Source organism: Hyla sarda, chromosome 7 (genome assembly GCF_029499605.1).
Source record: "Hyla sarda isolate aHylSar1 chromosome 7, aHylSar1.hap1, whole genome shotgun sequence".
Lineage (NCBI taxonomy): Eukaryota > Metazoa > Chordata > Amphibia > Anura > Hylidae > Hyla > Hyla sarda.
The window spans coordinates 191557887-191585096 of NC_079195.1; the positions used below are offsets into that span (position 1 = coordinate 191557887).

A 27210-nucleotide genomic window follows, 5' to 3' on the forward strand; every position below is an offset into this window, starting at 1 on the left:
GGTGACCCTGCTGGTACCCTAGGGGAGCTGAAGTATAGCGAGTATGATCAGAATTAGGCGAGTTTACTTCTTTTGGACACTTCCATGATCTCCCTTTCATAACACTCAAAGATGTCCTGACTGACTCCTGGTAACTAATTTCTTTAGCCCACATTACCCTATATTCTTTAGGTGAGGAAGCAAAAGAGAAAACATTTTTTGTTGCATATGTGTGGTATATGTATCTAGTCACCTAGTTACTGTTCTTTCCTATAAACTATATATATTTCTCATATACCGACCTCTCCATTTACCTGCAGAGAATACAGTGATGCCGCCCGTGCAGCCTAAATCCAATTTCAGCTTTTCTGATGGTACGTGAGTCTACAAAGATTAATACTTTTTATATCTTATGCATTTATAAAACACCACTGCAAAAAGAAACTATTGTGTGTAGAATAACTGCTCACAATATTGTCCTTTGTGTCATAGATGATGAAGAGAAGAGGACTCCTTTTCAACAAAAGACAGGAGGTGGGTTAAGATTACTTACCGTAGTTTTGTGTTTTATATGGTTAATATTACGGCTAGAAAAAAAATCTGAATTTGAAACACATTTACTTTGTTTTGGAAGGGGAAGTAGTATATGCTTAAAGGAGATGTCCGGTGCGGACTTTTCCTATTCCATCCTGCCCGGGCTGCAAAAGAAGTGAAAACAAACTTTCACTTACCTTCCTACGTTTCCCCGGAGTTCCGCTACAGCTGATCTGTCGGCCGGGCTGTCTGCTTCCTACTTCCTTTAGCCAGGTACGTCACAAGGCGCTATCTCCGGCCGCAGCGATGTCCTGTCTCGGCCAGTGATAGGCTAAAGCGCCGTGTGACGTACCGGGCTAAAGGAAGTAGGAAGCAGACAGCCCGGCCGACAGATCAGCTGTAGCGGAACTCCGGGGAAATGTAGGAAGGTAAGTGAAAGTTTGTTTTCACTTCTTTTGCAGGACGGAATAGGAATAGTCCGTACCAGACATCTTTTAATTCTGCTTTAAAAATTATTTTTTGCCCGTTATTGGGGAAGACCGAAGCCAGTGGCTGTAGTTGCTGCCCCAAGGACAGTGTTTTGCAAGCATTGTGCCTCCAGCTGTTGCTAAAATACAACTCCCGGCATTCCCGGACAGCCAAAAGCTGGGAGTTGTAGTTTTGGAACAGCTGGGGGCACGCTGCTTGGAAAACAGTGCACAAGGAGCTAAGCAAAAATTGTTAGCTATATATGCTATAGCCCATCTAGGTCCATATGTGGTAGCCCTACCTGCTTTTCCACGTCGTCTCTGCTTTTATCAATGTTTTTGGTCCGTGTATTCACCACAGGGTCTTCTTGGGGTTTCTTCCAGGAAAGCCATCGCCTTTTGCTTTATTATGAAACTTGCTCACTTCATCAGGTCATTATGGCCCGGTGTGACAGATTTCCTGTCTCATTGGATCATTCTGCTCTTCTCCAATACAACACATTGTATATCTCACTAGACTCCCTATGAAATGGTTGTTCAATACTGACCCGTCTGCCAACCCCCACAGTCGCCTACTTGATCCATCAAGGGGACCTGCAGATTGGTAGTGCTTTCAGAGTTAGGTATCTACTATTGGTCGACATACATACATTTTATAGCTCCAGGCCTCCTGAGCAGAGGACCTTTGGACCTAAGCAGCTGGTTCCTCCATCCCCTGGCTTGTGCGGTTAACATTCTGAACATTCCCTAGGGTCCATTTATTCTAATATAAAAGGTGAGTAAGAAAACCCAGACTCAAGCTGTGGGGAAGGGAAGCCTGTTATGCCATATTACTGACATAAAGAGTATAATGTAGAGAGAAAAAAACTTTTTGCAGGCACTGTTTTTGGTTCCAGAAAATTCAAGCCAGATGCTGGAGTACAGTTAAAGTGCTATAGAGCACTATGTTTATTTAAATAAATATAAATAAAACCAATGACTCGTTTCGGAGGGACAGTCCTCCTTCCTCAGATTGGCATACATAACATCTCAAAAGCAGCTCCTTAAAGGAAAACTGTCACATGTTTTCTCCCGCACTATCCACAGGTACTGATGGATAGTGCGGGAGGCGCTGATTCCAATGAGCCCTACCTTGCCCGGATCCGCCCAGCCTTTCTCCTGCAATCGTAGTTTTATTCTATGTATATATCTTGCTGTAACTTGCACGGGCGGGGCTTCTGCAGGTTAACTGGCACTGACGTCAGCGCCGCTTATGAATATTCATCCCCCCTCCCTCCAGTTCTCCCTCTCTTCGCCGCTCCTAACTGAAGGGAGGGGGATGAATATTCATAAGCGCGCTGATGTCAGTGCTAGTTAAGCTGCAGAAGCCCCGCCCGTGCCAGTTACAGCAAGATTTCCACATAGAATAAGACTACAATTGCAGGTGAACGGCCTGGTGGATCGGGGCAAGGTAGGGCTCATAGGAATCCGCGTCTCCCGCACTATCCTTCAGTACCTGTGAATGGTGCAGAGAAAACATGTGATAGTTTTCCTTTAAATACAGTAAACATGGACGCCTGGTACAGTAGGCAGAGTTACAATCAAGTTTTAAAGTCACATAATTGAGTCACATTTTCTGTGATGAAACATGGGTTTTGTTTTGCAGAACTTCTGCTTGGGATAATTCCATTATTCACATCCCTTGTATGGAAAAGAAATCACTGTTTTGTTACCATGATGTACACCATTGTTTTCCGGGTGATATTCTCCACACACCCCCCTTCCCGTTTGTTAAACTAAAGTTGAATCCATGATTGTAGTATTCCACATGGCCATCTTGTTGGTGACATTGCATAATAAATTTTCCACTTTTCCACAGCTTGGGTCTAGTAATGGATCGGATCTGCCAAACTGACCCCTTACTTTTGAGGCATCCTGTACATCTTCCCTCCTCTGCCTCTTCTCACTAGGTTTTCCAGGAGTACATGTAATCTTTTCTTTTGCTGATCTACCTTGACATTTGCCTCAAAAAGAGACCCCACTTCCCTGTGTCCCACCAGCTTTTTACACACTATGTTTGACAGCATGACTGTAGAAACCAAAGGTTTTTGTGAATTTTTTTTCCTTATCCTCCATAAAGTTTTTGCTTCCATATTGAAGGCCAGCTATCCTTATCCTTCTAGTATTTACCACTGGATCACCACTTTTGTCTTTCCAGCATGAACAGGGTGTGGGACTTGCCCATAGCTTTCTCCTTAACATGAAGGTTTTTCTCCAAAGAGTTGCTCATCCATCTCCTTTTATTTCCACCCACGTCTCCTTAGGACCTCAACCTGGTCTTTGAACCATGCAGTCGTCATCTTTTAAAGGAAAACTGTCACCCGTTCACACACATTATAACCCAATACAGCGGGTTATTGTGCGGGTGAACAGGAGTCTCGGACTGCTATACCTACCTGCAGTCTGGAGCCCCGATGCCCGGAAGGTCCACCTCTTCCAGCGCTGACTTGCGCTTTGAGGCAGGCCTGACGGCTACATTTAATTATTCATAAGCGCCGTTCACGTGAGCACACAGTTGGCATGAGCGCTCACGTGACCAGCATTTTATGAATATTTAAATCCAGCTGGCGGGCCCGCCTCAAAGCGCAAGTCAGCGCTGGAAGAGGGGGACTTTCTGGGGATCCTGATCACCCGCGCTATAACCCGGTGTATCGGGTTATAGTGCGGGTGAAAGAGTGACAGTTTTCCTTTAAGCCTCTTTGGTCACTTCCATCTGATAGTTGTCTGACTTGGCAGTTCTTGATCTTGTCATCCGTGGTTACACATGTAGAGTTTAGTTCTAGGTTTCCTTTAGTTCAGTGTCTGCAGGAAGGGCACAGCTTCTATAAGAGAAGGTAACCTTTTGTTTGGCTTCTTTTTGTCTGCCTTCTACGTATAAAAGCTGTATCCATGGTCTTCTCTGCCATCCAGCAAACTCGGCAAGAAAAATGTTTTACAGAGAGTAACACAAAAAATTCCCTTTTCAGAGAAATAAAGAGGAAAATGCTATATAAAATAAAATAAACTGAGAAATCCCCAGTACTTCCCACCACTCTTTGTTTACTTGGCTGTAAGGATGACATGCCTATATACCCACATGAGTACTGCAGCCAAGTAAACAAATGCCAACCGGGAACTCCAAGGCATTGCAGGATTTATCAGGTGAGTAATGGAATTGAATTAGTTGAATTTTTTTTTTTTTTTCCTCCTTTAGAAAACATTTATTCAGATCTCTTAAAACCCCTTTAAAATGGAACCTATCATTATAACAAACTTCTGATCTGTCATAAGTTTGCATCGGTGGGGGCCTGGGTACAGAGTCCCCCAACGAACACTAGAAAGAAGGGGCAGAAACACTCGACTTCATATGCTGTACCCTTTCATTTGACCTCTGCACAGGTATAGCCAGCAGTATACAGTAAAAGGGTACATTCACATATAACTCTGCTGGGGGATGTCCGCTTTGAATTTCACTACCATTCACTTCAAGGGGGCCACAGAAAGTCTGCAATACCATTCACTTCAAGGGGGCCACAGAAAGTCTGCAATAGTGACAAACTGACTGCAGACTTGTTAAAGAGAATGGTAGTAAAACTTGCACCAGATCCTCCGCAGTGAGAAATCCCCTGAGAGTTATCAATGTGTAAACATACCCAAGAGGGATGTATGAGAGACTTATGGTCTCATTGACTTCCATTCTAATTTGTTATACTACGCGTTGTGCAGAGGAGTGTTTCTGCCCCTTTTATACTCACGATTGTTCAAGGTCTCAGCAGCCAGACCCCCATCCGTACAAACTTATGACAGGTCAGACATTTGTAATAAAGCCCCAAATAACCAGTGTATTATTAAAGGGATATAATTTTTTTTTTCTTTTAATAAACTTTGGACATGTTGCCCAGTTAAGTTTGATCTCATCGGGTCTCTCTTATTAGTCCCACTGTGATCGCAAGTTATGAGCTGGGAAAGTACGCAGCATCTCGCTAGATACATTTTATTTACTGCATTTCTATACTTCTATTGACTTCTATAACAAAAATGTCAAATTCACCTGACAGCCGGAAGTAAGAGCCTCCTGCTACGAATTTCTCCGGCCTATAACAAGTGATCACATTGGGTCTCAGGAGTGAGAAACTATGCAGTCAAAACTTTTGGCATGTCTGGGTATCATGTCAAAATGTGTTTTTTTTTTTTTTGTTTTTTTTTTCAAATGATAGTAACCCTTTAAGTGATTTAGGCTTATTTTTACATAACAATTATTGCTTTGAATCTAAGGCTTCTTTCACACTAGCAAATTACTCAGTTTAGCAAGTTCCGTCCTAAAATAGTCTGTCACCGGCAGTAACCAAATCCCATACGTCCGTTAGAAAATCCCATTATAGTCTATGGGATTTTTACATTCTCCGCTTTAATCCGTTATAGTCCGTTATTAATAACGGACGTTATTTTGTGACTGCAGAATGAACGGAAGAAATAGTGCATGCACTATTTCTCCTGTTACTATCGTCAATCATAAAATAACCTCCGTTATTAATAACGGACTATAATGGATTAAAGCGAAGAATGTAAAAATCCCATAGATTATAATGGGATTTTCTAACGAACGTTTAATGGCCGATTTTCAGGGTTTTCATAACGGAACATCAAACGGATCTTTAAAACGGAAGAATTTTATAGTGTGAAAGCAGCCTTAGTTTTTGTAATGATAATATTTAGTTTTAAATACTTAAAGCCACAATAAAGAATCCTTGATTCATTTTTGTACTTATTAAATGTAAACTGTTATCATCTGGTACTTTGTATTACTACGACAATATACATCATAATTGGCCCATTGAGGCACATTGTTATATAAATGGTTTTATGACCTTAGAATAATCCTAAATATTAAAGAATCCATTCATAGGAATGTTACTGTATTTGCCCCCTTACATCCTCTTTTATCATTGGTGTTGTTTCTCAATAGACTTTCAGTCCAGACATGGTGGAGGAGATAAGATGAACCACTATTCAGCAAGAAACATTGAGCAGAAAGGTAGCCTATTTTTCTGTGTTATTTTCCTGTGCCATCGATATAATATTTTTTATATATTATGTATTATTTTGTTCTAAATTTCACTGTTTCTTTTCGCAGGAAAAGCTGTACGGAAACCTCCTACAACGTCATTCATACATCTTGCTGGTATGTATTTATTATTTCGAGAGAAGGATACAGGGACATTTCTTTAATTTGGCATCTAATATTGCAAAACAATTTGCACAAAACTGAAACCTGAGGTGGAATTTCACAAGTACAAAAACATTAGAATTATAGTCTGGACTCCTTATTTTTATCAAGTGTGGAGGAAAGAATAGAGATCCATTTAGGAAAGACCCTTAAAAAAGGGGAAGGTGAAAGGGATTGTTTCTGTCTGTGCATACAGGAAGGGTTTTACCTGTCATTTTTACTTCTTTTTTAATTTATTTTTTTAATTTTCTTTTTCTTACATTTATCTTAAACAGTATCTGTCATCACAGTCTAAGACCCCACTATATGTCATAATAGGGTGAATCGGGATTATTTAAACAAGACTGTCTTTTTATATGGGTTAAAAACCTATTTTCAAATGCCTATTTGGAATTCTGAGTTAAAGGACATTTACAGCAAAATATAACTTATCCCCTATCTACAGGATAGGGGATAAGTGTCTGATCGCAGGGGGTGTGACCACTCAAACGGGGCCCCCGCATTGCTGCTCTATTTGAGCGGCTAATGCGCGTAGCTCGTCGACTGCACGCCTCCTCCCCATACAGCTCTATGGGCGAGTCGGGGAGGCAGCGTTCGTGCCTCCCCAGCTCTCCCATAGAACTGTATGGGGAGCGGGCGTGCAGTCGACGCTCTACGCGCTTTAGCCGCTCACATAAAGATACATGGAGGAGACGTCATGCTGCGGCCTGCACGGCAGAGCCGTGGCCCCGTGCAGGAGATGGAGTGGAGGGGGCTTGGGGAGGGAGGTGGTTCAAGCAGTCAGACCCTCCTCGATCAGACACTTATTTCCTATCCTGTGGATAGGGGATAAGTTGTCTTTTGCTGTAGATGTCCTTCAGGAGAACATATATGAAACAAAAAATCTTGCTCTGGAGGACTTTGCATGTCCATATTTTACATGGACTGCCCATTGGTTTTAATAAGAAATGCTTATTTCCCCTGTGGTGGTGCTGTATGGGAACTGAACGCTTGTTGCTAGTTTCTTCAACAGATCACTGGGAGTCCCAGCCACTGTACAACCTATTATTGTGTTTATTCACCATGGGCATTCTTTAGGCTAGCATTACACATGGTGGGGAATTTCCACTGCAGATCTCACTACATGCATTTATTACATGCAAATGTTACTATGAATTTAACCCCTGCCCCATTGATAGTGGTGAAATACATAATTAATCCATGATAACCCTTGTAAGCAATTTCCCTTAAAAAAAAAAACAATAAAAAAAAAACACAGAAGTAAATATACAGTAAGGGTCCAGTCATTGGCTTAGCAGGCCAACAATCGCTCTGTGTTATAGGGCCAGCTAAGAGCAGGTGCTTGTTCGCCCAGTGTTTTCCAACCAGGGTGTCTCCAGCTGTTGCAAATCTACAACTCCGAGCATGCCCAGACAGCCTTTGGCTGTCTGGGCATGCTGGGAGTTGTAGTTTGCAACAGCTGGAGGCACCCTGATTGGAAAAAACTGTTCTGACCAGTCAAAAAAACCATCACTTGTCAGCCACCCATATACCCTGTGTAAGGGTGCATGCACACCACGTTTTTGCAATACAGTTCATGTATCAGGTTATTGATGAAAAACAGATTCCTCAAAACCTGACTAAACTGTATCAAAACGTGTGTACAAATTTCAATCCGTATTCGGTTAAAAATCGTATACGATTTGAAAAATGATGTCCGGTTGCATCTGTTTTTTAATAAAAAAAAAGTATAAGTTTTTAACTTTTTTCATTCCATTTTGAATAAAGTTTCACTTGTTTGATTGAAATTTCAAGAAGAAAAAATTGTGCAAAGTCAAAAACCGTATGGTGAAAAACGGATGGAACCGTACGCACATACGGTTCTGTACGGTTCCCATTGACTCCCATGTTTATAAAAAAAAAAAAAAAAAACCTTATACGGTTTAATACGGTTTTTCACCCGGACCAAAAAACGTGGTAGTCTACGGTTTTGGGTACGGGTAAAAAAAAAAAAAACACAAAACCGTATAAGACGCAAAACGGACTAAACCGGATGATGCATTTGACATACGGTTTACAATGTGAAGTCAATGCATATGGTTTTCTATACGGTTCCGTACGGTTTTTAACTTCAAACCGTATACGGGAACTGTATAGCAAAAAAGTGGTGTGCATGCACCCTAATAGGGGATGTGCAATCCCCGCCTGCATGATTGTTGAGCTTTGTAATAGGCTTTGTAAAAGAGCACCAATCTACAAGATTGGCGCTAGTTTTCTATGCCCATCTAATAGGGAACTTAGTCTTTGAGTATTCAAACAGATAGACATTTTGTATCAGCATCTCCTCCTAGTTCAGTGATGTCCAAACTGTGGCCCTCCAGATGTTGCAAAACTACAAATCCCAGCATGCCCAGACAGCAAAAGGCTGTCTAGGCATGCTGGGAGTTGTAATTTTGCAACATCTGGAGGGCCACAGTTTGGACATCACTGTCCTAGTTTATTCATCTCCAGTAAAAAGCCTGAATCTCTTGAGTTTTTTCTGGTTTTCCATCAATATTTTAGCGAGACATCTATAACTTTCTGGATTGTGGCTTGGGATATAATGTTTTTTTTTCTCTTCAGGAACATGCATGACATTTTTAGTTCCGGCTCTCCTAGCCCTTCTTCTTGGCATGGCGGCTGTGTTTTACATATCACCAGAGTCAGTCCTTGAGGTGTTAAATCGGGGCAAGTTTTTACTTGGACCACAAGTCAAGAAAGATCTGAAGGGGGACTTTAAAAATCTTACGAGTGTTTTCACTAACCAGTCTCCGCTTATGTGGAGTAGAAGTAGGCGCATTCTGGAGCTTCACCTGGACAAGTGGAAAAACAATGCAGAACCCGCTATAATTCTCCTCGCTGGTGCCCAGGATGCTGAACAAACTCTGCTCTGTCTTGGCACACAGCTAGCGGATATCTATTCCTCCTCCCTTAACGGCAACTACACAGTGATATCTGGATCAGATTGGGCATCAGGAAGCAATGAAGAGGTTAAAGAATACATTGATCATAATCTAAGCACAGGTTTCCAGGCCACAACCCGGGCAGCAGTGCTGCATCATATAGAACGACTGCCCGCAGGGTCACTGCTGATCCTCTACAAATATTGTGACCATGAAACAGCGGTGTTTAAGAATGTGATGCTGCTGCTGACTGTGCTCTTGGACGACGCAACCCTGAAGAAGGACATGTCGCTTCCGGATCTGGAAGAGAAAGTAAGAGCGTTTTTAATCCAAAAATTAATTGACTCCAAAACCAAACTGTCCCATGACGGGATGGATGAGGACAAGTTTAGCGGAATCTGGAGCCGCATATCACATGTTGTCCTTCCTGTTTTCCCTGAAAAAAATACCATGGAGCAGTGTTCAAAAAAACAGAAATAAATGAAGTCCATGAGACTAAAGGCAAGAAAAACATTAGATATCCTGGTCACTTAGTTCAGGATTCTGTGGGGAAAAAATTGTGTTCTGTTTAATGGCGGAAACAGCAAGTGGAAGCAATATCCTACTATACATTAAGGACAGACAGAAGATTATATTGGTCTGTTTGGATGTCACATACCACCAGTATTACAAGGGGCCATTGAAATTTAAAGGAAAACTGTCACTAAACTCTTCCTGCACTAACCAGAGGTACTGGCCGGGAGTGCGGGGGACTCTGATCAATAGGCTGCCCACCATGCCTGGATTCATCCCGCCGTTCACCCGTTATCTTCATTATTCTTGATATGCAAATGATGTTCTAACTGGCACAGGCGCAGTTACAAGGCGCCATCTGGCACTGTGACATCAGCGTCACTCTTCCGTAGCACTGCCAGGCTTATGAATATTTATCCCCTACCTCTCCTCCCCGCTCTGTACAGGACTCCATTATGCTGAGGCCGCTTCCGGGTGTACACAGGAGAGGGAGGGGATGAATATTTATAAGCCGGCGGTGCTGACGTCACAGTGCCAGATGGAGCCTTGTAACCCCGCCCATGCCAGGTAGAAGATAATTTCAAGAATAATTTGGATAATGGGCGTACGGCGGGACGGATCTGGGCATGGTAGGCAGCATATTCATCAGCGTCCCCCGCACTACCAGCCAGTACCTCTGGTTATTGAAGCGGGGAGTTTAGTAACAGTTTTCCTTTAAAGATTTACATTAGAATCCAATCAATCTCTAACTGATTACATTTATCCTTTTGCTCTTGGACAGATGCTGCTGCCAGAAAATTTAAAAAGTTTCTTAGCGATTTGGAATCTACAGCTCACATTGGTTTTCTTTCTCACCCTTGCCCATCTTCCCATGATACTTCTGCTTGCAATGTGTCAGGTGAATCAACATTTTTCTGGGAACGCTCCTTGCTACAAAACGAACATTGAACATTTCTTCATAGCACATTGGCCAAAGCCAGTTCAGAGGTTATCCTAAAAAGATTTAGGGTGTTTCTGTGAATTCTCTGCACTTAGTGATGCTTTTATATGATAAACCTTTGACATACTATGATATACCATCGGTGTCAGACGTCTGGGATGGTCACCAATGCCTAGAACTAAGTGCCCCCATCCTTTTATTCTGAACTAGAACTATGGCAGAACTGCAGTACATATGTGGTACCACTGCCATCTCAGTGGCCTATAAAATAAATATAGAATAAAAATAACATAATATTTATACCCCATGGTATTACATAATTATATAAAAAGTGGGTATTTTTTATTTTTTTATTTCTCCATTCAGCTAAGAAAATAATTATAAAAAGTACTCAATAAATGTATATGTACCCAAAAACAGAACCTGTAAAAACTACAACTCATACAGCAAGAAACAAGCTCTTGACCCCCTTTTGAATGGAGTTGTGAACCATATACACCGCTGATCCATAATTTTTTTTTTTTTCAGGCACTGACCGATAACCAATCTCTGTATACCTTAAAGGAGTAGTCCAGTGGTGACCCAGTGGTGAACAACTCATCCCCTATCCTAAGGATAGGGGATAAGTTTGAGATTGCGGGGGGTCCGACCGCTGGCGCCTCCTGTGATCTCCTGTACGGAGCCCCGACAGCCTGCGGGAAGGGGGCGTGTCGACCTCCACACGAAGCGGTGGCCGACACGCCCCCTCAATACAACTCTATGGCAGAGCCGAAGCGCTGCCTTCGGCAATCTCCGGCTCTGCCATAGAGATGTATTGAGGGGGCGTGTCGGCCGCCGCTTCGTGCGGAGGTTGACACCCGCTATCTGGCTGGAGAGCCTGGCCTCCGTACAGAGACATCGCAGGGGGCCCCAGCGGTCGGACCCCCCGCAATCTCAAACTTATCCCCTATCCTTAGGATAGGGGATATGTTTTTCACCACTGGACTACCCCTTTAAGATTGCACATTTTACAGAATATAAAGGGCAACTAATAAATTGACATGGGGGATCCCAAATGTTGTATATAAAAGGCCCTCTTCTTCTTACATCCCTCTGAAAGCACTTTCTTCCCTGTGCGCTTATTATTCACTAGTGTGGTGGGAACACTGTGTAGATATAAATATACAGTATATCCACACCAGTGATCACAGGTAAGACACAATTACTATGAGGACCTTAAAGCGGTTCTCCAGTGGGGGAAAAAATAAAATAATATATATATATATGTATATATATGTGTGTGTGTGTGTATATATGTATATATATATAACTATAACTGGTGCCAGAAAGTTAAACAGATTTGTAAATTACTTCTATTAAAATAACGTAGTCCTTCCAGTACTTATTAGTGGCTGTATACTATAGGGGAAAATCTTTTCTTTTTGGATTTTTTTTCTGTCACGACCACAGTGCTCTCTGCTGGCACCTCTGTCCATGTCAGGAACTGTCCAGAGCAGGAGAAAATCCCCATAGCAAACATATGCTGCTCTGAACAGTTCCTAAAATGGACAGAGGTGTCAGCAGAAAGCACTGTGGTCATGACAGAAAAGAAATCCCAAAAGAAAAGAATTTCCTCTGTAGTATACAGCCGCTAAAAAGTACTGGAAGGATTAAGAATTTTTAATAGAAGTAATTTACAAATCTGTTTAACTTTCTGGCACCAGTTGATTTAAAAAAAATAAAAATAAAGTTTTCCATCGGAGTACCCCTTTAATGTGGATAGGTTTAGGCAATGTCCCTGTGTCAATACTGAGAAACCATAGGTGTTTGGAAGTGTTGTCACGAGGAAAAAAGTGGTTATTACAGGAAGACCAAAATAACTAATAAATATTAGAGGTAGAAAAATATTTTATTCATAAAACAAAAACATACAGCAGCCCTGTGTGTACAATAAGTGTTGGAGGCGGGGCCAGCATGCCTATGTAATTGTTACTCAAGGCCAAACCCTCACTGCACCCACAGGGCTGCTGCCTGGTATCCTTGTGTGTGTTTATAGAAGAATATTTCATTTCTCACTGCTCCGCGGATTTAGCACAGCATGTAATATGCTGGGTATACGAAATGTGTGACCCTACCTGTATATTGCGTGTGTTTGTTGCTGCAGATTTGAAGCTGTGTTCAGTCAATTAGTTTACATTAAAATCTGCAGCTTCATATCCTGCAGATCAAATATGCGCATGATACTGTATGTGTGAGTACACCCTAAGATGGAGAACCTCTTTAGGTTAGGGACACACGTAACGGATCCGCAGCGTATTTTACGCTGCAGATCCGCCGGTGACCCGACCCATTTTCTGTCTCCATCTGTTGCCACCCCCCCTTTCCCCCGCCTCGCTTCGCCCCTGGCCTGCTCGCAGTGGCTCGAGCAGCCACACAGGGGACCTGCGCAGTGCACTCAGACATTGCGTCTGCTCTGCGATGTCAGAGTGCATTTGCCGACTTTCAGGTCCCGTGTGGCTGCTCGTAGCGACAGATTGCTGCTACGAGCAGGCCAGGGGTGGAGCAAGGCAGGGGAACAGGTGGCAACAGCTGGAGGCAAACAATGGGTTGGGTCATCGGCGGATCTGCAGCGTAAAATACGCTTCAGATCCGTTACGTGTGACCCTACCCTTAAAGAGGTTATTTGGCAAAAAGTTTTTTTTATTTTTTTATTAAAAAAAAAAAAAAAAAGCCCAGACTGACGAAACTTATTACTCGGTCCCTGTAGCCTCCAGTATCACTACTATGGTGTTCATCGCACTCCACTTCCTAGTGTTGAGGCCCAATACATCAAAATGCAGTGAGTAGCACTCTGAAATATTGACTCCCTGCTCAAGGAAGTGGAGACCAGAATCGGCAATACCAGAGGCTATGGCAGTGCTTCCCAGCCAGTGTGCCTCCAGCTGTTGCAAAACTACAACTCCCAGCATGCCCGGACAGCCAAAGGCTGACCGGGCATGCTGGGAGTCGTAGTTTTTCAACAGCCTTCGGCTGTCCTGGCATGCTGGGAGTTGTAGTTTTGTAACATCTGGAGGCACCCTGGTTGGGAAACACTGATCTAGGGGTATTTACCTGCCTCAGAATAGGTTTAGTGTTGGAGCTATACTGAGGGTATGTCTACACAGTGTTTAAACTACACAGTACAGAAATTCCTAGGGTAGCCCAGATTTCTGTTACTTAAAGGGGTATTCCAGGAAAATATATCAACTGGCTCCAGAAAGTTAAACAGATTTGTAAATTACTTCTATTAAAAATCCTTAATCCTTTCAGTACTTATGAGCTGCTGAAGTTGAGTTCTGATGACACCTGTCTCGGGAACTGTCCAGAGTAGAAGCAAATCCCCATAGCAAAGCTATTCTACTCTGTGCAGTTCCCGAGACAGACAGAGGTGTCAGCAGAGAGCACTCTTGCCAGACAGAAAAAAAACAACTCAACTTCAGCAGCTGATAATTATTGGAAGGATTAAGATTTTTTTTATAGAAGTAATTTACAAATCTGTTTAACTTTCTGGAGCCAGTTGATATATAAAAACATGTATTTTCCTGGAATAACCCTTTAATTAACTTGCTGTCATGGACGCAGATTAAAGTAATTCAATGGGGCTAAATGGGCGTCTGGCACTTTCTTAATGACATTTTGGAAAGGCATGTAATCTTTTAGTAAGTGCTAATTGATTTGCTATATCAATTGGCATCGATAAATTAAATACCGGTGTAAAAGTGCCCGTAATGGGGCGATACACCTTTTTATGCTTATGCTCCATACTAAAAAACATTACATTTCTGTGCTTATTACATTTGAATTGATGTATTTCTGTAACTTGTTTTTAATGCATTACTTTTACCTATATTATCGATGCGTGACATTGCTTTTAAAAAATGCTTATAAATGATTAAGAAAATACTTTTTTTTTTTTTTATAATGAAAAGGTTTTAGTCAAACTTTTTTTTTTCTTTTTTTTTTTTTTTCTCAATTCAGGATTAATTTGTTTCAGATTTTCTTTGTGTTTTGTTCTTGTGTGCGCAGATGTAGATTTGGCTTACTTTTGTACAATGAGAACTATTTTTGGAAAGAAAATAAAAATCATTTCTACCTAATAATATGTATTGTATACAAAACATTTGTGTTTTTTGGCTGAATACATTGAAATATACCACTATATGTTCCAGTAGTCGTCTTTATTGTTTATACATGTGCTGGGGCAGTGAAGGTTTCCCTGCAGTTTGTAGTAGGTGGTCATACATATGAGCTGTAGTTTTAGAATCCACAGACTTGCATAGATACACCGAGGTTAGTGTGTTGGGAATAAGCCACTGACAGACATCAGAAATAGAGATGAGCGAACTTACAGTAAATTCGATTCGTCACGAACTTCTCGGCTCAGCAGTTGATGACTTATCCTGCATAAATTAGTTCAGCTTTCAGGTGCTCCGGTGGGCTGGAAAAGGTGGATACATTCCTAGGAAAGAGTCTCCTAGGACTGTATCCACCTTTTCCAGCCCACGGGAGCACCTGAAAGCTGAACTAATTTATGCAGGATAAGTCATCAACTGCCGAGCCGAGAAGTTCGTGACGAATCGAATTTACTGTAAGTTCGCTCATCTCTAATCAGAAAGAAAGAATCAGTCCAGTCTGTCTTTTTAGGATCTGCTGTAATAATGAGTGGCGGAGGCCTGTCAGCCATAATTGTCCTGTTTAGTCCAGGACTGTAGTGCAATTTTTTGTAGTCCTACAAATTTTAGCAATTGAGTTAAAAAAAAATCTTTACCCTTCCAGTACTTTTTAGCACCTGTTTGCTACAGAGGAAATTCTTTTTTTTTTTTTTTTTTTTTTTTTTTTGTCTTGTCCACAGTGCTCTCTGCTGACACCTCTGTCCATGTCAGGAACTGTCCAGAGTAGCATAGGTTTGCAATGGGGATTTTCTCCTGCTCTGGACAGTTCCTGATACAGGCATCAGGTGTCAGCAGAGAGCACTGTGGACAAGACAAAAGAGAAATTCAAAAAGAAAAGAATTTCCTCTGTAGCATACATCTGCTAAAAAGTACTGGAAGGGTAAATATTTTTTTATAGAAGTCATTTACAAATATGTTTATCTTTCTGGCACCAGTTGATAAAAAAAAAAAAAGAAATATATATATATATTTTTTCCACCGGAGTACCCCTTTAAAATTAATCTGCAACGCTACAAAACATTGTATCTGGCGTGTCTGGCTTTACCTTTACTTACATACATACATTCAATCAATTACACCCTATGGATCCATAAGATGTACACACCAAGCATTAGAGTATGTTCACACAGCAGTAAAATGTGCGGAATGTCCGCCCAGAAAATATCCAGGAAGGATCGGAAATGTGCAAGTGCTAGGACCACTCAAATCTGCAGCGAAATTTCCACTGAAATCAATAGGACTCTGCTGCAGCCGAATGTCCGTTTGGAATATTCCTGCAGAATTTCGCACAAACATTCTGCCGTATGAACATACCCTAAGGGTGAAAACACACAGGCTGTCAGCTGGAATGTGGCAACCAATCAGCGCATGAGTTTGCCCGCAAACTATATTTTTGTTTTATTTTGTTTTTGCTGCCGCAATAAAGCCAACATCCCCAATGTTTTCACCCCCATAGCGGTTGTCTGAAGATACACTAGTCGCCTATTGGACAGGTTGGTAAATGTCTGATCACAAGGGGTCCTACTGCTGGAACTCTCATTGGTCAAGAAATTAAAGATACCCCCTTTAAAAAAAATTAAAAAGCAGCAGAGAAAATTCAATGTGGAAATTACTTACAGTGTGCAGGTGTAATTCGGAAGAAAAATTCTACTCAGAAATTCCATCTCGGCAGATGGGATTCTGCTGCACTGTGTACACTTGAATAATTTCTGCAGCAAAAGAATAATTATGCGGAATATGCTCAGAAATGCAGTACAATCTATGAAGAAGCTGTCCTAGCGCCAGTTTATTCTGCATGCTGCCTGCAAAATGTCTCCCTGGCATTCCTCTGGCTGGCATTCCTCTGGGTGGACATTCCCCAGTGTGAATGGAGCCTTATACTTCAGCTATCCAAGAAAACAACTATTTTATAACCTTACAAACACTAAGATTGGTGTTATCGTCACATGACCTATTTACTAGGGGTGTATATCACGATACTGTCATGTTGGCGATATATCGCGATATTCCCTATTAAAAGCTTGGGAAAACTTATTCTAGCTGAGAAAGAACAAGGTCCCGCGAGAGTTGTCCTATGAGTGCGTCCGTTCTCCTTCCTGTTTGTTCTGAGTCTGTAGTCTCGCGGTAGCAGGCTGCGAGTGGGACAGAGCTGATAACAGGTACACTGCCAACTAGTGGTCAGGAGTTTAAGTGTTATAAAAAAAATAAGACAGACAAATAGGATTGTGACTCAGTGAGTGAAATACAGTAAATGTTAATTATAATAATTTATAAAAAAATCGATTCTCAGAATTTTAAAATCGATTCAGTATCGCGGAACAAAAAATCACGATAATCGCGCAAATCGATTTTTTCTTACATCCCTACTATTTACCCGATACTGAGCTGACAGATCCCCCTTAAAGGGGTACTCCGCTGCTTAGCGTTTGGAACAAACGGTTCCGAATACTGGAGCCGGCGCTGGGAGATTGTGACGTCAGAGCCCCTCCTCCTCAATGCAAGTCTATGGGAGGGGGCGTGGTGGCTGTCACGCGCCCTCCCATAGACTTGCATTGAGGGGGCGGAGCGGGCTATGACGTCACAATCGCCCGACACCGGCTCCAGCGTTCTGAACAGTTTGTTCCAAATGCTGAGCAGCGGAGTAGCCCTTTAAGGACATCATGTGTACGAGTATGCCCTAGTCCTGCTCCTGGTATATGAAGCTCCTGAGCGCTCTTCATACCCAGCGCTCGCTATGAGCAGCTAAGACCCACAGCTAATACCTGGTCGTTAAGTCTATAACAGGAAAAATGATTGCGCATATTTGATCACTTCATATACCAGAAAAAAAATGAATAAAAATCAACTAAAATGGTATTGATAAAAACTACAGATCATGGTGAAAAAAATGAGCCCTCATACATCCCCGTATATAGAAATATAAAAAAGTTATGGGGGTCAGGAAAGGACAATTTTAAGCTTACAAGCTAACAATTTTTTACAAGTAGTAAAATAAAACAAAACCTATATAAATCGGGTATCATTTTAATCATATTGACCTAAAGAATAAATATAATGTGTCATTATTACCGAAAAGTGCACTGTGTAGAAACAGAAGCCCCCAGAATTAGTAAAATGGCATATTTTTTTGTTTTGTTTTTTAGTTTTGTCCCACAAAAATTTTTTGTGTTTCGCTGTATATTTGGGGTAAAATGATTGATGTCATTACAATTGGTGGCACAAAAATAAGCCCTCATGTGGATCAGAAAAATTGAAAGCGTTTTGGCTTTTAAAAGGTGAGGAGGACAAAAAAGGAAAGTAGTCTCCTGGAGAAAAAAAATGTATCCCCTATCCAAAGGCCCCAGCGCTTGTACCCTAAAGCAAACACACACTGCTCTGGACAGTTCCTAAAATGGACAGAGATGTCAGCAGAGAGCACTGTGCTCGTGATGTCAGCAGAAAGCATTGTGTTCCAAAAAGAAAATAATTTCCTCTGTAGTATTAAGCAGCTAATAAGTGCTAGAAGGATTAAGATTTCTTAACAGAAGTAATTTACAAATCTGTTTAAGGCTGGGTTCACACTACGTTTTTCAACTACAGTTCCCGCATACGTTTTCTATCAAAAACCGTATGGGGAAAAAACGGATGAAACAGTATGGGAAAAAGTAAACCGTATGGGTTTTTAAACAGTATACTGTTTTTAAAAGTGCATACTGTTCCGTCCGTTTTTGTAGAAAAAAACCCATACGTTTTTGAAATTTTTGTCCATTTTTTATGGGAGGGGTCTTGGGTGGGGACTTTAGGATTCAAATGCGCATGTGCAAAGTAAAAACGTATACGTTTTTCCCGTATGGAACCGTATACATGTGCGTTTCCCATTGACGTCCATGTTAAAAAAAACGTATGCGGTTGCAGTACGGTTTTTAAACCGGAGACAAAATCGTGGTCAACCACAGTTTTGACTCCGGTTTAAAAACCGTACTGCAACCGCATACGTTTTTTTTAACATGGACGTCAATGGGAAACGCACATGTATACGGTTCCATACGGGAAAAACGTATACGTTTTTACTTTGCACATGCGCATTTGAATACTAAAGTCCCCACCCAAGACCCCTCCCATTAAAAATGGACAAAAATTTCAAAAACGTATGGGTTTTTTTTCTGTAAAAACTGACGGAACTGTATGCACTTTTAAAAACAGTATACTGTTTAAAAACCCATACGGTTTACTTTTTCCCATACTGTTCCATCCGTTTTTTCCCCCATACGGTTTTTGATAGAAAACGTATGCGGGAACCGTAGTTGAAAAACGTAGTGTGAACCCAGCCTAACTTTGTACCCCTTTAACTCCAGAGTTAAACAGAGAGAATCAACTACAAACAAGGACCAATGATAAATCCCTACCAAACTCTTTATGGCTACCTAAGGCCATGTTCACACGTCGGAATTTCCGTGCGGAATGCCACATTGGAATTCTGCAGGGAGATTACGCTATAGCAGTGTCCAGTTAATTTCAACAGGGTTCTGCTGCGTTGTGCATACGGCAGAATTTTTGCAAAAGAATGAACCTGCCCATACTTTCCGCGGACTGTGAGTTGGCGCATTCCCTTGTGGTCCTAGCGCCAGCATGGGATGTCCGCACGGAGATTATGCATGCAGACATTCCGCGGTTTGACCCCAGTACTCTTTCATAAAGGCTCCTTCAGTTTCCATTCATACAGCGACCACTGCAAAACGTCAAAGCAAATTTGGCTTCATCCTTAGGGTATGTTCACACGGCAGAATGTCCGGCCGGAAAAGCATAAATAGACGGCAAAGCATTTCCGAGCGGATTCCGCAGAAAGATGATATGCCAATTCTTTCTGCAGATGCCAGAATTTAAATTTCCATGCCAGATGTTTCCGGTTATCCATGTTTTAAATAAAAATAAAATCGCAAAAGGCCCCTTTCACCCTCTGGTCTTTCTTTAGGAGCAGAATTCGCGTGACCACCAATCACCGGCATCGGAGGTCACGTGCCGTACCCTCCTGGCATCAGTGATGGCAGCTAGAGATGAGCGAATTTACAGTAAATTCTATTACAGTAAATTCTATTTACAGTAAATTCGATTTGTCACGAACTTCTCGGCTCGGCAGTTGATGACTTTTCCTGCATAAATTAGTTAAGCTTTCAGGTGCTCCCGTGGGCTGGAAAAGGTGGATACAGTCCTAGGAGACTCTTTCCTAGGACTGTATCCACCTTTGCCAGCCCACCGGAGCACCTAAAAGCTGAACTAATTTATGCAGGATAAGTCATCAACTGCCGAGCCGAGAAGTTCGTGACAAATCGAATTTACTGTAAATTCGCTCATCTCTAATGGCAGCCATAATGCCAGGGTTACGGAACGTGACCTCCAAGGCAGCTGTGGTGGTCATGTGACCGCCTAAAGGAAATTTGAAGGACGAATAAGGAACCGAAGATCAGTAAGTTTGTTGTTTTAATATGTTTTGGGGCCTTTTGACAATTTAGATTTAAAATGTGTACACCCGGCTTAAGGCTGCGCTCACATCTCGTTTTAGCAATATGGTTCCCGTATCCAGTTTCAGTGAAAAAAAAACGTATTGCAAACCGTATGCCAAACGTAGCTTCTGGTTGTGTACGTTTTGCATCATTTACGGTTTTATCCGTTTTTTTCCCGTACACAAAACCGTAGTCTACGACGGTTTTATGTCCGGGTGAAGAAACAGATACAACCCATATAATTTTTTTTTTTTTTAAATGGTGGTCTACTGAACCGCATGTGCGTACGGTTCCATCCAGTTTGCACATGCGCAGTGCACGCCGAAAGTTCTTCCCACAAATAGAACAGGAAGAACTTTATTTAATTAAGGACAAACATAAAACCGTATCCTTTTTTTTAATTAATGTATTAAACCGTATGCAACCGGACATCCATTTTCAAATCGTATACGGTTTAAAACCGTACAGAGGTATACAGAGGTATATACGGTTGTACACGGTTGTATACGGTTCGGTCCAGTCCAGTTTTGAGACATACGTTTTTTTTTTTTTACAAATAACCTGATACAGGAACCGTATTGCTAAAATGAGATGAGAATGCAGCTAGAGATGACCGAATTTACAGTCAATTCGATTCGTCACGAACTTCTCGGCTCGGCAGTTGATGACTTATTCTGCATAAATTAGTTCAGCTTTCAGGTGCTTCGGTGGGCTGGAAAAGGTGGATACAGTCCTAGGAAAGAGTCTCCTAGGACTGTATCCACCTTTTCCAGCCAACGGGAGCACCTGAAAGCTGAACTAATTTATGCAGGATAAGTCATCAACTGCCGAGCCGAGAAGTTCGTGACGAATCGAATTTACTGTAAATTCGCTCATCTCTAAATGCAGCCTAAGCGATAAAGCCCTTTTTTAGCGTAAAGCAACATTTGTGTACAAATATGCAGCCAATATGCCTAAAAAAAAAGTTGTGTAGATACAAAAATAAATTTACCTCCTTCTTGTTTCGCAACAAAGGTGCCTTCAGCTGTTACAAAACGATAACTCCCAGCATTCCAGGACATCTGTTGGCCGTTGTAGTTTTGCAACAGCTGGAGGCACCCTGGGCAGGAAACACTGGGCTATACAAAGTGGTATCTAGTGCTTATAGTCAATATAGAAATGTAATAAAGTAAAGTCAATGCTATAGAGAAAGTAACCAGCAGGTGGCAGCCTTGAGTAACTTATAAAAACACTGATGCAGACACGGGCTGGGGTCAGTCCAGTGATTCCCAACCTGTAGCTCTCCAGCTGATACAAAAACTACTCCTCCCACCATGCCCTAAAAGGACTTCGGCTGTCCGGGCACGATGGGAGTTGTTCCGTAATAGTAAGTGAGCCATAGTTTGCGGAACCACTGATTTAATTGGTTTAGCTACAATGCCTCAACCAAGATGGCGCCTTTAGCAATGACGTCAACGAGACTCCCGCGTTGTTCTCGCGAGAGAACGCTTACCCTCCCGCGTGCCCTGGCGCTCTTGGAATGTCTGTTGTGATTGCGTACCAGCGTCCCCTCTACTCCCGACCAATGAGAGCGCGGGACGTGACCCCCGGAAGCGGAAGTAGTGTTGCTAACCTGGAGAAGAAGACAGCTGGACTAGAAGTAGGGATCGGATCGCTGGTGGATCGGGAGGGATGAGGTGAGAGGCTGTAGTGGCGCTGTACGGGGATCGGCCGATCTCCTGAACACTGATCGGAGCTCCTCTGCTGTGTTGTCACTAGTGTCCGCGTCCCGTCTTGTTGTGAGACTACAAGTACCAGAATCCTTGGCATCTATAGTCTCTAAGGAAGCTCTGGTTGTTGTGATGCATGGTGTATGATTGCTGTGTGATCGCATAGGCTGTGTTTCCCAACCAGGGTGCCTTCAGCTGTTGCAAAACTACAACTCCCAGCATGCCCGGACAGCCGAAGGCTGTCCGGGCATGCTGGGAGTTGTAGTTTTGCACACCCTGGTTGGGAAACACTGTCATAGGGTGATGGTTATGTCTGGTATATGTAGTGCTTATCTGGTTGTATATGAACTGAGCCTTCTGCTACCAGGTCATTGCATCTGCTACCACCCCCTGCAGGTCATTGCATCTTAAATGACAATTTCCAATATTATTATTAGTGTTATTATTGTTTATTATTACAGCAGGGTTGTAAGGTTGTGCTGGGCCTGGTCACTGTTACATTCGGTAGATCAGACTGCACAGGATTTGTTTGTAGTCTGTAACCATGGAGACACCTGGGCTGCCTAGGACAGGGCGTGACAAATCTCAGGTTGCCATGGCAATTCAGAATTTTGTTCTGGTGCATAGTTAATTTTTATTGAGCCCATTCTAATAGGGATTGTCTGTCTTATTTTTTATTTGTCTTTTATTTCATAAAAAAAAAAAAAATAATTATATATAATATAACTTACCTCTCACCCTGTTTTGGCCTGGGTTGACACTAGAGATGAGCGAACTTACAGTAAATTCGATTCGTCACGAACTTCTCGGCTCGGCAGTTGATGACTTATCCTGCATAAATTAGTTCCACTTTCAGGGGCTCAGGTGGGCTGGAAAAGGTGGATACAGTCCTAGGAAAGAGTTGAATCGAATTTACTGTAAGTTCGCTCATCTCTAGTTGACACTACAGTGGATGTCAGGTGTACAGAGTGTGCCCAATGAGGCTGCGGAGACTGCTTTGGTCACATGACATCTCTAGCTCGGGTAACACTGGAGGGAGGGGGCGCGAATCAGTGCGGGAATGGAGGCGGAGGCAAGTAAAACAGTTTAGCTTTTTAATTTGTTTTTTTTTTCAAAGATGAAGGGACACTATTGATCTTGACACATGAGGGGAGGGGGGGTGCACTAATGACAAAGATGAGGGGACATTACTTACACTGGCAGCGATGAGGCGACGCTAAAGACTGTTACACTGGCAGCGATGAGGGGACGCTAAAGACTGTTACGCTGGCAGCGATGAGGGGACGCTAAAGACTGTTACGCTGGCAGCGATGAGGGGACGCTAAAGACTGTTACACTGGCAGCGATGAGGGGACGCTAAAGACTGTTACACTGGCAGCGATGAGGGGACGCTAAAGACTGTTACACTGGCAGCGATGAGGGGACGCTAAAGACTGTTACACTGGCAGCGATGAGGGGACGCTAAAGACTGTTACACTGGCAGCGATGAGGGGACGCTAAAGACTGTTACACTGGCAGCGATGAGGGGACGCTAAAGACTGTTACACTGGCAGCGATGAGGGGACGCTAAAGACTGTTACACTGGCAGCGATGAGGCGACGCTAAAGACTGTTACACTGGCAGCGATGAGGGGACGCTAAAGACTGTTACACTGGCAGCGATGAGGCGACGCTAAAGACTGTTACACTGGCAGCGATGAGGGGACGCTAAAGACTGTTACACTGGCAGCGATGAGGGGACGCTAAAGACTGTTACACTGGCAGCGATGAGGCGACGCTAAAGACTGTTACACTGGCAGCGATGAGGCGACGCTAAAGACTGTTACACTGGCAGCGATGAGGGGACGCTAAAGACTGTTACACTGGCAGCGATGAGGCGACGCTAAAGACTGTTACACTGGCAGCGATGAGGGGACGCTAAAGACTGTTACACTGGCAGCGATGAGGGGACGCTAAAGACTGTTACACTGGCAGCGATGAGGGGACGCTAAAGACTGTTACACTGGCAGCGATGAGGGGACGCTAAAGACTGTTACACTGGCAGCGATGAGGGGACGCTAAAGACTGTTACACTGGCAGCGATGAGGGGACGCTAAAGACTGTTACACTGGCAGCGATGAGGGGACGCTAAAGACTGTTACACTGGCAGCGATGAGGGGACGCTAAAGACTGTTACACTGGCAGCGATGAGGGGACGCTAGAGACTGTTACACTGGCAGCGATGAGGGGACGCTAGAGACTGTTACACTGGCAGCGATGAGGGGACGCTAGAGACTGTTACACTGGCAGCGATGAGGGGACGCTAGAGACTGTTACACTGGCAGCGATGAGGGGACGCTAGAGACTGTTACACTGGCAGCGATGAGGGGACGCTAGAGACTGTTACACTGGCAGCGATGAGGGGACGCTAGAGACTGTTACACTGGCAGCGATGAGGGGACGCTAGAGACTGTTACACTGGCAGCGATGAGGGGACGCTAGAGACTGTTACACTGGCAGCGATGAGGGGACGCTAGAGACTGTTACACTGGCAGCGATGAGGGGACGCTAGAGACTGTTACACTGGCAGCGATGAGGGGACGCTAGAGACTGTTACACTGGCAGCGATGAGGGGACGCTAGAGACTGTTACACTGGCAGCGATGAGGGGACGCTAGAGACTGTTACACTGGCAGCGATGAGGGGACGCTAGAGACTGTTACACTGGCAGCGATGAGGGGACGCTAGAGACTGTTACACTGGCAGCGATGAGGGGACGCTAGAGACTGTTACACTGGCAGCGATGAGGGGACGCTAGAGACTGTTACACTGGCAGCGATGAGGGGACGCTAGAGACTGTTACACTGGCAGCGATGAGGGGACGCTAGAGACTGTTACACTGGCAGCGATGAGGGGACGCTAGAGACTGTTACACTGGCAGCGATGAGGGGACGCTAGAGACTGTTACACTGGCAGCGATGAGGGGACGCTAGAGACTGTTACACTGGCAGCGATGAGGGGACGCTAGAGACTGTTACACTGGCAGCGATGAGGGGACGCTAGAGACTGTTACACTGGCAGCGATGAGGGGACGCTAGAGACTGTTACACTGGCAGCGATGAGGGGACGCTAAAGAGACTGTTACACTGGCAGCGATGAGGGGACGCTAAAGAGACTGTTACACTGGCAGCGATGAGGGGACGCTAAAGAAAGTGTTTCCCAACCAGGGTGCCTCCAACTGTTGCAGAACTACAACTCCCAGCATGCTCGGACAGCTTTTGGGAGTTGTAGTTTTAAAACAGCTGGAGGCACACTGTTTGGAAAACTCTGGTATAGGTTGTAATTAGGATTACATGAAAAGAAGTCTGAGAATTTTTTTTACATTTTTTATCTTTTATTATCCAGGACTGAAATGTTGCAGATTTTTCCTGAACATTTGCAACAAATGTCATTCGTGTGTAAACATATTCTACACTGGATTTTTTTTTTTTAGTTTTAGTTTTTTATATAAATATATAAGTTCTGTTGACTTTTGTGCAGACGCACCTTTTTTATTTATTTACATTTTTTATATTCTATTTGTACATTAGAAATATGACATTTTAAAGGGGAATTCTGAAACGGTAAAAATAACTCTCCTGACCAAAAGATAATCCCTGATCCTATAGAAGATCCTATAGACCAGTTGTTGTAGTTTTGCAATAGCTGGAGCCTTAGCCGTACACTACAGAGGAAGTTGTGTTGTTCTTTCCAGTCTGACCACAGTGCTCTCTGCTGACACCATTTTCCATGTCAGGAACTGTCCGGAGCACGAGCAAATTCCCATAGCAAACCTCTCCTGCTCCGGACAATTCCTGACATGGACAGATGTGTCAGCAGAGAGCACTGTGGTCACAATGGAAAGACATGCACAATTTCTTCTGTAATATACAGCAGCTGATAAGTACTGGAAGGATTAAGATTTTTTAATAGAAGTAATTTACAAATCTATTTCACTTAAAAAAAATAAAATATAAAAATTCCACCGGAGTACCCCTTTAACTGAGTGGAAAGAAGGGACCTGTCCCTACTTTTTGCCCCGTTCCCCTTTCCCATTGGAGTCAATGGGAGTGGGTATTTGGGATCATGAGACTGAAAAGTAAAGTAGAATCTGTTAGGTGGTTTCTTTATTCCCTGGTAACATTTACACGTCCGTGACAACTACGCTACAGTTGTTTGCATTTTTTCTTTTAGCGGATTGGCTGGCGTCTGACTACAGGCTGCAATATATGTGCCGGTTTGCAGTGGGGCACAAGCTGACGAGTGAACTTTCTATGATGGTCGCAATGTTGGCTTTGGTTCCCTTAGAGCAGTGTTTCCCAATCAGGGTGCCTCCAGCTAATGCAAAACTACAACTCCCAGCAGGCCCGGACCGGGCCTGCTGGGAGTTGTAGTTTTGCAACAGCTGGAGGCACCCTGGTTGGGAAACACTGCCACCTCAAAGTTGCATCAATGCTGGGATTTTACTACACCATGCCACCCTAAGGTTCATATCTAAAAAAAAACATCAATCTTAAAGGGGTATTCCAGGCAAAACCTTTTTTTTATATCTATCAACTGGCTCCGGAAAGTCAAACAGATTTGTAAATTACTTGTATTAAAAAATCTTAATCCTTCCAGTAGTTATTAGCTTCTGAAGTTTTCTGTCTAACTGCTCAATGATGATGTCACGTCCCGGGAGCTGTGCATGATGGGAGAATATCCCCATAGGAACTGCACAGCTCCCGGGACGTGAGTCATCAGAGAGCAGTTAGACAGAAAACAGCAACTCAACTTCAGAAGCTAATAACTATTGGAAGGATTAACATTTTTTAATAGAAGTAATTTACAAATCTGTTTAACTTTCCGGAGCCAGTTGATATATAAAAAAAAAAGTTTTGGCCTGGAATACCCCTTTAAGATTTTTAAATAGAAGTAATTTGCAAATCTGTTTTAACTTTCTGGCAACAGTTGATTTAAAAAAAATAAAATGGTTTCCAGCGGCATACCCCTTTAAAGACCAGACTCCAGGCCATCCGTGCAGAATAAAGTTTAAGGCCGGGTTCAGACTACAGAATTTCCGACTGGAATTCCGCTTCTTAAAGGGGTTGTGCACTGCCCTAATTTTCGGAGCTCCGGAGCGTCCGGAAGTTCATTACTCCGAAAGCTGTGTGCGGGCTTCCGTGTTCTCGCCTGCCCCCTCGCGACGTCTCGCCTGCCCCCTCGCGACGTCTCGC

At 43.1% G+C, this 27210-nt stretch overlaps 2 protein-coding genes across 6 annotated transcripts in view; both read left to right on the forward strand.

The window, feature by feature from the left end:
- Positions 1–9914, forward strand: part of LOC130282944 (torsin-1A-interacting protein 1-like) — a 60707-nt gene extending 50793 nt beyond the window's left edge. For 4 of the 5 annotated variants that reach the window (XM_056531943.1, XM_056531944.1, XM_056531942.1 and 1 more), the window contains 5 exons: positions 300–353; positions 472–513; positions 5965–6033; positions 6133–6180; positions 8827–9914. In XM_056531943.1, the coding sequence (XP_056387918.1) occupies positions 300–353; positions 472–513; positions 5965–6033; positions 6133–6180; positions 8827–9626 (1013 nt within the window). In that variant the 3' untranslated portion in view covers positions 9627–9914. The remainder of the gene's footprint in view (positions 1–299; positions 354–471; positions 514–5964; positions 6034–6132; positions 6181–8826) is intronic. The other variant, XM_056531946.1, reaches the window with a different exon arrangement.
- An 11966-nt stretch (positions 9915–21880) lies between these two features.
- Positions 21881–27210, forward strand: part of CEP350 (centrosomal protein 350) — a gene marked incomplete in the record, with an annotated part of 95929 nt that continues 90599 nt past the window's right edge. The window contains 1 exon segment of the mRNA XM_056531935.1: positions 21881–21945.